At 38.1% G+C, this 16,036-nt stretch overlaps 1 protein-coding gene across 1 annotated transcript; it reads right to left on the bottom strand.

Moving 5' to 3' along the window:
- Positions 1 to 203: 203 nt before the first annotated feature.
- Positions 204 to 14,877, bottom strand: LOC136673315 (uncharacterized). Its single transcript, XM_066648720.1, has 11 exons — positions 14,586 to 14,877; positions 11,602 to 11,737; positions 10,402 to 11,524; positions 10,165 to 10,295; positions 9,936 to 10,084; positions 9,700 to 9,854; positions 7,841 to 7,923; positions 7,663 to 7,746; positions 5,189 to 5,259; positions 4,369 to 4,510; positions 204 to 2,061 (listed from the first exon to the last, which is right to left on the bottom strand). Exons 1-11 carry the CDS (start codon positions 14,700 to 14,702, stop codon positions 1,220 to 1,222), a joined length of 3,033 nt encoding a protein of 1,010 aa, XP_066504817.1. The 5' UTR covers positions 14,703 to 14,877; the 3' UTR covers positions 204 to 1,219.
- Positions 14,878 to 16,036: the final 1,159 nt, after the last annotated feature.

Genomic DNA, 16,036 nt, shown 5'->3' with positions numbered 1-16,036 from the left:
TAAACATATTTAATTTAAATGAGACAATAATCAAGATCTTATCCAAATCAAGTTTCTTGACTCTGCTGAGACAAGATAAACCTAAAGAACACAAAACCCATGCACGTAAAGAAAAAAAAGACAACTGAAATGACCCTGCATTTTATTCAGCAACAATATACAAGAATTCTTCATATTTACAAAGTGCTGAGCTGAATTGCTTTTTATTCACACTATATTTACTACGGTGTAACACTACACGAAACAAGCAGCAATTATCAATTCAATAAATATCCAGTGACAAAAGTTATTTTGTAAACATGCCAGTGTATATATCAGTAAATGATAAATGTGTGCATATTTTATTGTGTAAATAAAAGTAATACACAAAAAATTGTACAGGCTTAAAAGCCCTTATTCTGAATACTGACATCCAATAGAGTCTTGTTTTTGAAACAAAAACAAAAATAATGTATCAATTATTTTGATTATTATATAGTCTTTAATCTTTTTAACAGATCCAGGATTATTATTAAAATTCATTTATTATACAGGTTGCTTTTAAATATGTATGTGCAAAATTTGTTCGGTCAACGTACCCCAAATAGTCCTGGGCAGTTTCTGACACAAGATGAGCTGATGACTAGATATTACAAGTGAATAAGAGTGTATCAGTCACAGTGTAGTTGCTGGGGCTTTGTACTCATGAAAACAACAACAAAAAAGTCCAGTCATGCAGTCTTAAGCCGAAATGGACCATTTATGAATAACTAAATATTAGAGGTTTCCTAATAATTTACAAATTACAAAAATGTACAAATCTACAAAAAATGATTTCCCTGTTATAACATGAGATCCATTACTTTGTGTTAGAGGAGTACTCCAGGTTTGAAAACAATGGACAATAGTCTAAAATGAAATAAAAGGTATTTTCTACATCAACCTCAAGTATCTGAAATATTTCATGAGACCTAGATATTTCAAGACACCTTCACTGGTGAGCTTCTTTTTAAACATGCAATGGTAAACATAAATTATTGGTTCATCTTTAAATATTGGACATTTGCAAGCTTCAAACCTAGAAGTCTGTCACTTTTCCTTCTTGTATTTGTTAAAAACAAGTAAGCTTTCTACTCCTAATATCTCACAGCACAATAATAAACCATTTGTCAGCTGTGTCCTGGACTAAAGAAATGACTAACAAAGAGAAGACAGAGACTCCACTTCAGATCTGTGATAGCTAAAAGGCAGAACACCTCTCCCCTTTGTCAATAGGACCTTTTCTACCCACATTAAATCGGGGCTTGAATGGATGCTCTGATATGAGCTGATTGATCTCATTTTGCTTGTAGGAGGACAGCTTTTGAGTGATCCAGGCTCCTTTAGGTTCCCCTTCTGGTTTCTGGAAGTGTCGCACACATGCTCTGCCTATCAAATACACCACCTCTGCAATGTTTAACAAGACACAAACCCCAGATACTGTCAGCATAAAGACTGTAAAGATGGTCTTCTCTGTTGGACGAGAGACAAAGCAGTCCACTGTGTTAGGGCAGGGATAGGAATCACATTTAACAAGACGCACCATTTTGAAACCAGGGTAGATCAAATAAAAAATGTACAAGAAAGCCACTTCAAAAATAATGCGAAAAATGATGCTTATCATGTAGGTCCACCAAAGTGCCCCGGTAATCTTGAACTTTTGGGTTTTTATTTGTTCCAAGTCCTTCACAGTGCCTCGTCCAGATATTTTGAGGATCTTTTTGTCAATGTGGCGGCGGTGAGCAACATGCATAGCAACCAGCAGAGCTGGTGTTGACACAAGAATCAGCTGCAAAGCCCAGATACGAATATGAGAGATTGGGAAGAACTGATCGTAGCACACACTGTTGCAACCTGGCTGCTGGGTGTTGCAGGTGAAGCCAGACTTCTCATCACCCCATACACTTTCAGCAGCAACAACAAGAACAAGAATGCGAAAGATGAAGATGACAGAAAGCCAGATCCGGCCAATGCCTGTTGAATGCCTATTTACGCCGCTAATCACGGCATAGAAAGACGCCCAATTCATTTTTGATTCCAGGTCTGCAGAAATAAGAATATATATATTGTCAGTTTCAAAGATTTCCAAATAACATCTGACAAATTCTAAATCAAAACATCTCTACACACACTGTGGCTACCATGCTAGCAACTTTTACTTACAGCAAGATTAAAAAGGACAATTAAAATGCGTAATACCCAGCAATAATAAAAATTAATAGTAAATAATAATGGCAATTTACCAGCTCAGCCTGTGGTGTAAGCAGCATAAGCTGTGCCGGGTCCAAAAATATCGATCATCAGGTGCAGTCTGGACATTTGGACACTTTGGGCAGCAAAGTATGACAAAAGTTTTCTGAATGCCTTGGCGCTGTTAAAGAGCATGGGCGCTGACCTAGTGCCACATGCTGTCACCTGATGCAAAAGGAAAAGCCAATGGCAAGGTTTGAGGCAAGGCCATGTGACAGCCTCAGAAGATCTATAAAAACCAGATTTGCTGAGGTCAAAGCACCTGTTAACAGAGCTATAGCCATTCATTTCTGACATCTTCCTCTCAAGGATTGTTACCAAGATATTTCACCTCATTAAGTTCCAGTGTCTTGCATCAGAGTTCATACATTTAATGCACAGAGTGCTGGAATGAATATGGTCCGTGGATAATTATTTGAATAAGAAATTACCGACTTGTAATGACAATGGCATCTATCAAAAGGGTCCAGTCAGGAGAACAGAATTTTAAAAAGTAAAATATTTACCTCTGGTTGTAGTGGTACACAAAAGTGCCCAGAAATGAGTAGAGAAACTTCACAAGATGTCTCTTGGATAAACACCATATCATTGGGAAATGCAAACTTTCCCCAACACTAGCCACTACCCTGCACCGTAGAAGTCATATGCTCTCATAGAGACAATTTACATACAATGGTGGCCTTTATCGAGGCTAACAAGACTGGAATTCAGATCAAACGCCTAGATTTCCGCCTACCCGAGGCGAATGAAAGAATCTGTGTGGACACAAAGGCCTCAGCATCATTATTTATTGTGCCTGGTAGGCTAAGGAAGTGAAGGGTGTCTTTGACATGAATGACTGTCTTAAAGGACAACACTGACATTTTGTCAAATAATCTAATAGTTACTTGAATTTTGGAAATCAAATGAAAGCAGACAGCGTTGATAGAGTGTTTTTCTGATGAGAATTTTTCTAAATACCAATCTTACAAAACTTATCAAAAAAAAAAAAAAAAAAAAAAATATATATATATATATATATATATATACACACACAGGAGAACGTACTGTGCTAATAAACACATGTAGCAAGTCAACAGAATTCCATCATTCATTCATTATCTGTAACCGCTTATCCAATTCAGGGTCGCGGGGGGTCCAGAGCCTACCTGGAATCACTGGGCGCAAGGCGAATTCCATCATTATATGTTATTATATCTCCTCAGCAAGAAAGCTCCTAAAGACCATTTTGTATTTCTTGCGCACAATCAGTCCCAATGTTGCATAAAATATTTTAGCTTAGTAAGCTAAAGGCCATTTCTGCCACTTGAAGAAAAAAAAAGCCATATAATATCTAATAATTGAGATACTAAATCATATTTATAAGATGAAAAGTCATTGCCGGTGACCATTCAGGGCCGTGTGGAACGGGCTGCATCACAACACAAACCCAAATCGAAACACATTCTGAGAAAATTGAGAGCCTGGTAACTGTACAATTACAAACATTTATTATAACCAAACGAAGCTTGGAAGAAGCTGTCTGGACTTGTCTATGCTACTCGTGGGGCTATTAACACTGGTTTAATCTTTGTCTAGTCCTTGTGGGTTTCCTCTGGGTGTTCCGAGTTCCTCCCACGATTGGCTACTCAAAAGTGTCCATAGGTGTGTGTGTTGCCCTGCAAAAGACTGGTGCCCCCTCCAGGGTGTGTTCCAGCCTTGTGTGTTCATAATCCATTTTACAGGCAATCTCTTCTGACTTGGTAATTAATAATAATCAAACATCAACTTTCTCATAATTATGACATACCAACTTAGACAGCAAGCATATATTTGTCAACTGGATTAATAAGTTTGGCACACCACTGACACTAGTTTTTAACCTTCTCAAACTGATTTGAATGAACTTTTATTCTGAAAAATAATAAAAATTACAACAAGAAGAAATACAATGAGTAGAATGGACAAATAGGAACTGCAGCAAATGGAATAGGGCGGTCAAGCCGATTAGAGAAGATATTTAACTCATTGGCCCTCTCCACATCACCGTCGATTTTCTGTGTAATGATCTTCATACCATTCCAGACCTTACATGTCCTTCTCCTATAGTTTCTGCTCCACCTTCCAAGCCTCTCAAACAGACTTTGGGTTCCCTCTGTACGCTCCTAAGCACCTCCTGGTTATTGTCTTTGAAGGCCATCTTCTTATTAAGAAGGTCTTTGACATTACTGGTTATCCCGTGCTTGTTGTTGGGAAAGCAGCACTGTTTTCACAGGAACAATGTTCACGTAGTCAGTCGTGCAGTGTGTAATACCATTATCATATCTCTTAATTTTTATTTAGTATCTCATAATGACTTACTATCTTAGCATATTTTACTATAATTGCATTTTTTGTAATCAGAACCTACAGCATTTTGTGAAAATTTGTGTTGAAACATTTTCTTCAATACTATGCAGTAAACAGGGGTGGTACAATTGCAGGCAGTTTTGCAGGAACAGAATTTAAGGAACTTGTGGTCTTCAACGTGCCCCCTGCCTCAGATCACTGCCTGTGAGGAGCTTGGTTTGTTCTCCTGGTTTCTGTGTGGGTTTCATCCGGGGCTGTGGTTTCCTGCCACAATCCAAAAGCACTTTTTATGTCACTTGGTGAGGCGAAATCGTTGTGTGTGTGTGTGGCACTTTTATAGACGAGAAACACTTTTGAAATTGTTTCCGCCTTGTCCACTCCGATTCCAATGAAGATGACAGACAGCTGTGGGCAGAGTCTGTTTTAAGGCACATCAGTTAAACCCATCTAAATGTGTGACAATATCAGGCAGGCCATATGGGTCCACAAATACGGAGAGTAGTTTAATATTTCAGTTATGATGCTGAACGCTGTGACGACAGAGACTGTAATTATGCAATTGTGAAACTAACACGTCTGGTGGTCTGCCCACTTGTCTTGTGACATGGGCCATGCGTTTGCTGCCATAGGGATTCCACCCTTTATCGTCAGCTTTCCCACTTCCTTGGCACAGAATCATCTTAGTTTATTCAAGTGACCAGTTCAAATTCCTCCAACAGAGAAAGTCAGTACAAAGGTGAAGCTAGAGGACAGAAACTGACAAAACAAAGTAGCTATTCATAAGATTGTTTCCCTGTTGTACTGCACATGGATACTGTAATATAAGACTTTCTTTATGGTCAATTACTGGAAACGTTTTGTCAGGAAAAAGTGCTAATCAGTGAGTGTTTTTTTTTCATGCAAAGTGCTGGGTGACAAAGCAAAAGACCTAATACAATTTGTTTTTGGTTTATATTATTACAGGTCTGCAAGTCAATGAAAGCTCTCAACCTTAGAGTAATAAATTCCCTGAAGCGGTCGTGTTTGACATGAACAATCGCACAGTTTTCATTCTTTAAACTCCAAGCTAAAAAAGGATAGGGCAGACCTATAGGTAAGATCAGGTGAAAACCTGACTAAACTTATTTTATTCCAATACTTAATTTCAATAAACAAAAGCAGGAGAAACATTAATTTAAACATTTATACATGCCTACAACATGAACACAACCTCGTTACAACACCAACTGAGAAAGCAGTTTATTACCAATTTCAAATAGAACTTTAGTTTAGGAAATCAAAGGTGCAGTTTTACTCCCATTGAAAATTTGCATATATCTGCATATATGTGACTATCCTCAGCTTCTCATTTTAGATAGCCATCTTCCTCATTCACAAACTGTTCTTGGAGATAAGAGTAAATGTCTATTTTATAATATTTTTGCATTTTTTTTCTTTTTAAGTTTTAAAGGCACCACTCTGTGCTTAAACAACGTTTCAAAACGTATGTCTTACTTTCAGTCTGCTCGCCAAATATCAGTGTCATTTGAATTACAAGGTTGTCAATTCGTCAAAAGTACTACATGCATATTTATGTTTTTTCTGGGTAAGCACCGAATGCACCAGAACCATAATCTGGGATTACAGTATTTTAATAATTAATTTACACTTTACATTCAGAATCATTAAGACACTTGCCCACCCAATGATTCTTCTGAAATCAAGGGTACAGAAGGAACACTAGGTAAGATTTGTTTTTTTGCTCCTGGGTGCCCCTTACATTTGCTATTTATAACTCTATTTTACAGCATTGTGTTGAAAATTGATAGGTGGAGGGTGGTTTGGTGGTTCCTACCTGCCTCCAGAGGTTACACAGTGCAGTGTCACCAGTGCTGAGCTGAGTAGCAACTACAGAGTGTCTTCTCCCTATTATAGGTCAGTGGAGCATCACAATGATTTTAAAGCTGTAATTTTCAGTTAATTATAGTTTTAAATAAATTAAAAATAATACTGTTGTTTGACAAAAGAAGAGTTATACTCATTGGCTGCAAAAGATATTGCCACTAGATGCTGAAACACCACTGAGAGAATCTGATTGCGTTCAAGCAAAACACATCAGGTGCAGATGTTACAGGATAGGTTCTGGAGCTCAAACACTACCCTGCTCAACCAAAATGTACTGGAATGTGCTCAATCACAACAGAGAATACATTTCCACTGTTTCAGAATGCAGTGATATTTCTTCCTCTAGCTAATATCTGGAATTCAGTACAATGACCTTAGGCTTGTGTGCAAACTCTCCAGAGCAACACATTCTACTGGTGAATATCTGTATACTGGTTAATATGTGCATGTTGTACCTTGTACAACATAAGATCTGTAATTCTACTGCCGGTGTTTGTATGATTAAATGCCTGTTTCAGCAATGGGTGCATATTAAAATAGCGGACATTACTCAGGAGGGTATACATCTGAACATTAAATGCATCTCTTTTTATATCTCACCAAAAGTCCTTGTGCAAGTCTAGTAGCTGGTATTATTTTATGTTTCAAACGTATTTTAAATGTCTCCTGTAGTTATATTAAATAAAATATACAAGTGTGTTTAAAAAAAAAAAAACTTAACTTTTTAATGCTGCTTTTGATTTCAAGAGTCAGACTTGCACAACAATAGTAGCGTTGTTAAAGTCAGTTTTAGTTTGAAAGGCTGTACAGGCTGAAAGCTCTTCCACTGAATCAGTCACAGCACAGGCTATTTTACTGTGTTAATCATGTTAGGGTAGAGAACCTCAGACTAACTAAACATTAGATCAGGTTAATCAGTTACTATTACTACCGTTATATAGCCAAGCAATCTTCAGCATTCTGAAACAGTGGCCATCAACCCACACCTGGGGACTGCTTTCCTACACAGCTAAGTTTCAACCTACACCCAGCATTCTGCCTGTTCTTGCTTAACATCTGTCCAGCCAATCAAAAACTTCTGAAGTAGTTACTTTGTTGGAGCGAGTGTGGCTGATTGCAGCTTGAACTGGGCTCCTCAGCAAGGCAGGAACGGCCTAGGGTTGGTGGTGAGTCTAGAAATACCAGATTTTTTGTTTTGGGAGTAACAGGAAATAAGGTACTTCTCCCATTCCAATGACTGCTTTCTTGATTGCTGCTGGACATGACCTGAAAAAAAAAAAAAAAAAAAAGACCATATTCAGTTTTGCCAACAAAAAAAGTGAAAATTGATTGCTCTCTAGTGAGAAGTAGGCACACTCACTCCTCCTCGTTTTCATGTTCTTCAAGTGTTCATGCTTCGCATGCCCATTCTGAGCCAATCTCAAGGACATGGAAGCACTTCTCCTGTTAAAATGAGGGAAAATGGGAATTAGAGCAAAAATTAAAATCAGTATGTACATAAAATATTCAGAAAAATGAATATGTACATAATGTATGTTGATGGAATACAGAACATAAATATGGTTTGCATAAAACAAATAAAGCTGCATTAGAGCCTATATTATGTAGGTAAATTTAACATTATGATAAACAAAACATAAGCTACAGATTTAAGGTTGTGTGGTGCATTTTGACCAGCAGAGGGAGCACACACCACATGAAAGTTTAACTTGGCTTGAGACTTTTACTATTTTTACTACAACAACTAGAAGAATTTCCATTTTAATGACAAACTTTTAAAGCTTATGGTTTTTCAAATTATTTAGCTTTACCATGCTCCCCTTACGTCCCTTTCAGGCATGCAATGGTAACCCAGAAATTTTCTGGACATTACCTGGAGGGGCGGTATGTGTGAATGCGTGAAAGTCAGATTCATCTGTACTGGATATTACCCCGATTTTATCCTGCCAGCCTAGATAATGTCAGTGTGAGTCTATGTGTAAACAGAGCAGATAATTTGTTTTGGTAGAATTCAGTGAATCCATACTGTGCCTCTGTATTAACCTACACAGGTGCTGCACCATGCCTAAACCACATGGAACATTTCCTGTAGCAAAACTGAAAACCTCCAGCTGTACACTACATTTTTAAATGAGTAAATGTCCAAAAATTGTACGACCAAATTCTCTGGACAGGCTTCATCTATAAAATTAGCAGATATGAACTTGTATGGCTCTGCTACATTCGCAACTTCAAGAAAATGTCAAGCAGTGTTACAGGGCTTATATAATGGCACTGCAAAACAAAAAAATAAATCAGCTTTTTTTTTGACAGTACAATCACTCCCATGCTGATAGAATCTGCTTAAAACTTGTGATAGAATTATTTGGCAGTCTTTTCTTTAAGGTACAAAAATGATAATGACTGCTGAAACTACTCTTATATTTTAAAATATTTTCATGTTCATAAAAAACTCCAAGAGTACATGAACCCTAAACTGTATTATATGAGTATCAAGTATTTTCAGACACATGCTTGATGTATTACATCGTTTCAAAGGAAGAGTTTTTCAACAAAAGCAGTTAACACAAATGGCTGTTTCTTCTGTCCCAAGAACCAGGAATGTCCACTGAGCTGAATCTGCAGTCATTATTACATAGTAAGGTTTTCCTACCAACAAAAGTGGGAGGTACTTTATTATTTAGCAGCCCAATGAAGCCCTAAGTTTTCATGCGTCTTCTGTAGGAACTTGTGAACAACAGTCCGTCTCCCCGCGTCATGAATTCCCATTGAACTCCTTCTTTTGCTGCAGATGAGGGGAAAATAATTTAATCCCCTCAAAAAAGAAAGAAGACAATCCCTGATCTGTCAACGTCTCATTAACCTATAGAGGTGCAGAAAGGGTTAAATTGTGCTCTCTACTCGGATCCTACCTCCCACCTGGCCGGTGTGATTGGCTGTGCCTCTCCCTGTTGTCATGAGACTCTGTAGCTACGTTTGGTTGTTAGCAGTGCCAAAACTGGAAGGAAAACTTTCCAGGCTGTAGATTCATAGGTCCCCACCAATGTCAAGAGCAAATCTACATCCTTGGAGAAAAGGGATGTGATGTCTACACTACACCTTACATTCTCAAAAAATAAGTAATCATATGCCAACAATAAAAGTTGTACATCTGTCATGTTCAATGTAGAAACAAGAGTACCCAATAAATGATCGGCTGGTGTGAACCTTGCGGCTTACCTCATAGCTCCAATTTTCCCTTTCTCCATGAAGAGCTCCACCAGAACTCTTCCTCCATCTGGATATAGCCTAGCATACTGTGTCCTGCCAACCACTTTGTCTTTAAACCAATGTATTGCCTCCGAAGACCAGCTCTGTCCATCCACTGGGCTTACCTAATAAACACAGTGAAAATATTAGAATAATAATAATAAATCTAAACATAAATTTTACTTCATACATTTTAAAACACCTACATTTACAAGTGAGACCTGAAGAGCTTGCACTGGCACTTCAGCAATTTCTCTGCAGAGCTCCTTGACATTCGAAAGAGAAAGGCAAGCTACATCTCCATAGTCTATTCTCCTGACCTCCACTTCCAAACTGCAGCACAAATGCCTGCTCCCTATGTTAAAATACAAAGATGTATATGAATGGCACATTTATAAGCACTTCTTACAAAGCTTTCTTTGCTCTAGGGCTCACCGCTGCTCACTCCACATATCTTGGTCACCTGGCCTCGGCACCATAATTCATGTTTGGGGAACCACCCTATTACATAAGTGCCAATATCAGGGATGCAGCTTCTCTCAGCATATGACTTACAGCTTGTCTTTCTGTTTAAAAAAAAAACGACAAAAATCAGGCTTTAGCAAACATCAAGTGGAAAAAAAAAGAAAAAGAAAAAAAAACACAAAACACAAGAATAAAACTTCTACTCACGCCATGGTTTCAGACAAGTTCTGTAGGTTTGCATTGTCATGTTGTATGTAGAAATCGCTTGGGCTGATCACATGGGAGACAAGTACAGGCATCTCTTCAAATTTCTTAATCTGAAATTCAGGTATTTTCATGAAGAACTCCTCTTCTTCCATGGTACTGTCAGTCAGTTCTTCAGCATCACTCTGTTGCTCCACTGGTTCTGTGATCACAGACTCACTACTTGAAGTACACATGGTTTGACTGAAGTTTTCCAATGGGTTAAGGTCATTATTGTTAGCAAAAGTCAAACTGTCATCAGAAACTGTATCTCGCAAAGACTTTTTCACTTTTGTGGTGATATCCCCAACATCCCACAGTTCTGAGTTTGAAGCAACCATAAAACTATAGGTCACTATGCCTGCACTACTATTTTTCACTCTGAAAATGGGTCCAGAAGCCTTCATCTCAGTGAATAAATGCCTCTTGTCTGTAGTAAGTAATGTTATTGCCTTCTGATCTTTTGTTTCACTTTTAATTTTCTGTTCCTGCATTAACCCTGCTTTCTCCCCAGCACCCAATAAACTGATCTCAGGCACATTCTTTTTCTTTCCGTTCATTTTCAGAAAATGTATGAGCTGAGAGGAAGTTTGTTTCTGGTGCTGAACTTCAGGGTAATTTCCAAATTGTTGCTCAAAGATGTGGCTGGAACCATTCTGTGTCAGGATTGGGTAGATTCCTTTTGGGACAAAAGTGTCTGAAAGGTTCCTCGGAGTCTGATCTTCTGTTGTAAGGATGTCCTCCTCCACATTGTATTTAGCATTCTCCATTTCACTCACTTTAGGATTATTCTTGCTAAATAACTCAATTTCCCTTTCATTTGGTGAGATTTTGTCAGTTATGTCTTCTTTTTCGGTTTCAAAAAAGAACTCCATATGCTGAAGAGACAAGTTTGCCCCAATTATTTGGACAGCTTTTGTAATTGAGCTTGCCATAATAGCATTTTGCAGCAAAGGACCAAACTTTAGGACATTTGGGTAAAACATTCCGTTCTGATTTACCCTCCAGTGACTGAATTGGAGCAAATGCTGAGGGGACAGACTGACTCTGTGGGTCAGATGCATCTTCAAGCTCAGTGGATCTAGAGCTAAACATACATATGAAAAACATATGAGTCTTCAAAATTCTAAATAAAATATACAAAACGTACTGTAATTTCTGTACCTGATTTGAGGTTCTCAAAGACTGTCAATAGATCCTTTATCACGTAACATTTGGCATCTAAAATTTTCAACAGATTCACACCATCTTGTTCATGAGTTGTATCAGAGTTGAGAAATTCTTCCGTCTCCTTGATTGTCTGTAAAACATGTAATAAATCAGTTTTTCTTTTTTTTTTACTGAAATTAAAAATATTTTCTGAAAATGAAGTTGTAGGCAACATGCTACATCAGACTTTCCACTATTTGCAGCAGCGCCTGCTGGTGCTTAATTATTGCCACCACTCCATCAGAATTTAAATAATTACATTCATTCATTCACGGTCTGTAACCGCTTACTCTCTTCAGGGACATGGTGGGTCCGGAGGCTACCCAGAATCGCTGGTTGCAAGGCAGGAACACACACTGGAGGGGCGCCAGTCACACCTATGGACACTTGAGTTGCCAAGTCACCTGCCAACGTGTATTTTTTTGGAGCGTGGGAGGAAACCCATGCAGACACGGGATGAACACACCAAACTCCTCAGAGGCACTCTCCCAGAGCAGGACCGGAACCCACAACCTCCAGATGTGTGTGACTGCGACACTACCTGCTGTGCCACTCTGCCACCCTTAAATAATTACATGAAACCGCAATTACAAAAGCAAAGGGCTTTTATTTTGGAGTGAGGAACACAGGAAGTGGAAAAATTACACCTACTGCACTGCTTCTTTATCTACACACCTGACAAGTGCGAGAGAGACAGAGAAAGAGAGAGGAAAGAAAGAAAGGTAGATTAAAACTAGCTAACATTAAATTTTACAGTTGGAATCATTTAGAATGTAACTTTTAGTTTGGCACATACGGCCTAATGAATGGAGCCTCTTTAGATTTCACATACAAGTTTAAAAATACAATACAAGTGCTGTCAAGGCCAATATGTTCATTTTTAACACAGATTAATTAGATGACCAAGTCTGACACCAACATTTATTTAGTAATTATTTACTAAATTAAGGAGATTTTAATTCGGAAATCATCAAAAATACACTGAGATAATTATAATAAAGATCCAGCTATCAAAACCCAACTGCATCCACCAGCAACATGTCGTTGATCAGTCTTAAAAGAAACCCTGGTTCTGGAGTGTAGCACTAGAATCAGGATAAATTAAGCAATTTGGGGAGGTAATACTCCCACAGTCCAAAAACACACGTTGCAGGTGGATTGGCGACTCGAAAGTGTCCGTAGGTGTGAATGTGTGTGTGTGTCTGTGTTGCCCTGTGAAGGACTGGCGTCCCCTCCAGGGTGTATTCCCGCCTTGCGCCCAATGATTCCAGGTAGGCTCTGGACCCCCCGCGACCCTAAATTGGATAAGCGGTTACAGATAATGGATGGATGGATGGGGAGGTAATACAGCATATTGCAGTATTGTGCCCTGTTAAAACACAGCATGGATATACTTTCACATACATCACAGTAGTATTAGTAGCACCTATAGTAGTGCATAGCATGTAGTATAGGTAGTGTTCTATCCTGATCTATTCATTGTAATAATATGTAGCTGAGGAGTCACTTAAGGAGAAGCAGATCTTTCAAGGTCTTTGCCACAGCTACATTATTTAAAAAGCTTGCTAAAAAGCCAAATTTCTCAATCTGCTTGTATAGATATGTCATATGAATCAAATACAGTATAAATACACTTAAATTGGGTTAGATTGTCAGTTATCCAAGTTGTACAGGCAAGCACAGCAGAAATGTGTAAATAGCACTCTCACAAGCAGAAAGAGGAACTGCCAGCACACTTATTATAATCTCACTTTCAAACCATCATTCTTCATTTCTCAAATGGATTTTACCCTTTTAATTAAAAAAATTCCACCTGGTACTTGTGTGGCCTCTATTTTGATATTGATATGATGCTATAAATTATTTCTTAAAATATGCAAATTACTGTTATCAGAAGCCTGTTGAATCTAAAAAGAAAGGGTAGCTCACTAGTGATTTTTAAAACTTCATAATGGCGGTACTTCACTATTTTTATATTTTGCTATTCATTTTGGCAGCCTGTGAATTTGTTTCACACAAGTTATGTGCACCGTCTCTATCACTGCTGTCTCTCTTATACCAGCACCACCATGTCATTGTCACTGCAGTGCAGAGAATGATCCACTAGCCAAACAATACCTGTCCTGTGGGGGTCCTGACATTACAGAACAGGCTGAAAGGGTGCAAACAAAGTATGCAGAGCAACAGGTGGACTTCAGTCTGTATTTCTAAGTACAACAGTACAGTCAGTGGAGCTGAGAGTGGACAGAACATATAGAAAGTATAGAAGGATGTTCAGAGTACATAAATGGGCAACATCTGGATAAAATTATATATATATATATAGATAGATAGATAGATAGATATAGATATATTTACAATATAATTGAAAAACACATTTTTAGGTTCTCACTGCGTGATATTCTTGTCTTTTTACTTTGGTAATGGATAGTAATGAGGTGTTTAAATTGTGCAAATAGCGATTTAGCTCAACATAGAACAAAACAAGACCACTATATTCTTCTTAAAGGAAACCAAGTATTCATAACATGATAATCATTTTGTGTTTAATAGGTAAAAATGGGGGCAAAAACATAAACGTTTTAAAAGCGTAACTAATAAACTTTATACAGACCCCCATTGACCGTTGGCCCTATCTCTAACGTTACTGGTTACACAGCGGCGCAATGAGCGGCCTTTTTGTTTGTAGCTAATGCTAGGGGCTTGGGCTAACTAGCGATAACTGAATGCAGTAAAAGTTGAGGTGTAATATTAGATTACTCGAAGAATGTTCATTAGTAAAATTATTTATAATAGACTTTGCAATTATATACTAATTTTTCTTCCTGAACTCAATTTCTGTGTGTAAACCCCTGCTTTTTTTTCAGTGAACTTGTCATAGGTAATTTAATTTAAAGAAAAACACTTAAAAGAAGACTGGCTGAGCTGAATAAACGTACCTTCTCAGTGAAGCGGTACAGTTCTTCGTTCACTGCGTCTCTGGCATTTTCGAGAACGATTAGTTTGTGAATCAAAGCCCTTTTTATGACTCCGGTACATTTCTTTCTCTCAGACATCGTGTCTTTGTCTTGAGTTCTGTCTTGTTGTAGCGGTTGGCGTCGAAGGTGTATCCTTTTTTTTTACTGAGGCCTTTACAGGGGTTTTAATTGATTTTAATGTCTTAAAAATGTTTACAGTATAACTTGAAATACCTATAAAAATCAAGGCGAAGTACACACTGCAGGGTTAAAACGATAAAAAGCGCGAACGTGTAGTGATATAAATCGTCCAATCAGAAGTCTCTTAGTGCTACCTCTACTCCTATTGGTTCGGCTTAATTTAAAGTAACATTTTTCTGGTTAAGTGGTTTGTTGAAAACTGCATAAAGAATGAATAAGTAAATACAGTTCAGGTAAATAAAAATATGAAAAATCTCATTCTTATAATAAGGTCAAGACACTCGACTCATTAGCTTTTAAAATTACTTTTTTTGTATATTAATCAAATTATAATAATATTAAATCCTGATATATATAAAATATATATTTCTGTCAATTATTTAGGGCTGGACAATAAATTATTAGCAATATATAATCACAATATAAATGGGCGGCACGGTGGCGCAGCAGGCAGTGTCACGCAACTCCAGGCGCCAGGAGGTTGTGGGTTCGATTCCCGCTCTGGGTGACTGTCTGTGAGGAGTTGGTGTGTTCTGGTGGGTTTCCTCGGGGTGCTCTGGTTTCCTCTCACAGTCCAAAAACACTCGGTGGATTGGTGACTCGTGTGTGTGTGTTCCCCTGTGAAGGACTGGCGCCCCCTCCAGAGTGTTTTCCTGCCTTGTGCCCAATGATTCCAGGTAGGCTCTGGACCCACCGCGACTCTCACTGAATGATGTTCAGGGCACAGCCTGGTTCACTCCCTCAATTTTAAAGATTTTACAAACATGTATTAATATTGATTCTGTTGTGTTTGTCTTTTTGTTCTGGGCAGAATTTCTATATCTTCAAACTATATCTTAAATTGTATTAGTCAGAAACACCATATATGGTGAGATGTTGTGTGATATTTTACTGGGTTTGCAAAAAAGGACTGCACAGTCTCTCCAGAAAATCAACATATTTTCTTTCTTTTTTATATATATTAAAGTGCAAATTCACAATCTTCAAAGAAAGGATACATTTATCATTAGCTTCACAGTAAATCTCTAGCACTCCCCTTGCCAATCTGTCTCCAATGCAGCCAGGGAATTTAGTGTGCTGGCTGCAAGGCTGTCTTACCACCTTGTAGCTGTACTTACATGCCAGAGGCCTCTATCCTAATTAAAGGTGATGTTAAGGTGGAACCCCCCCAAAAAAAAAAAAAAAAACAACACTTTTAATAAAATTCTGCGGATGTTTCCTGACCATGTGTC

This window comes from Hoplias malabaricus, chromosome 17 (genome assembly GCF_029633855.1).
Source record: "Hoplias malabaricus isolate fHopMal1 chromosome 17, fHopMal1.hap1, whole genome shotgun sequence".
NCBI classification, from domain to species: Eukaryota; Metazoa; Chordata; class Actinopteri; order Characiformes; family Erythrinidae; genus Hoplias; species Hoplias malabaricus.
The sequence above is the reverse complement of the archived record's forward strand: the minus strand, read 5'-3'. Positions and strand labels throughout refer to the sequence as shown.

Coding starts and splice junctions, on each gene's coding strand:
- LOC136673315 (XM_066648720.1), bottom strand. CDS start 14,702: ATGTCTGAGAGAAAGAAATGTACCGGAGTCATAAAAAGGGCTTTGATT. Junction 11,738..14,585: donor TGTACCGCTTCACTGAGAAG/GTACGTTTATTC, acceptor CATGTTTTACAG/ACAATCAAGGAGACGGAAGA. Junction 5,260..7,662: donor CTCCCAAAACAAAAAATCTG/GTATTTCTAGAC, acceptor TTCTGTGCCAAG/GAAGTGGGAAAGCTGACGAT.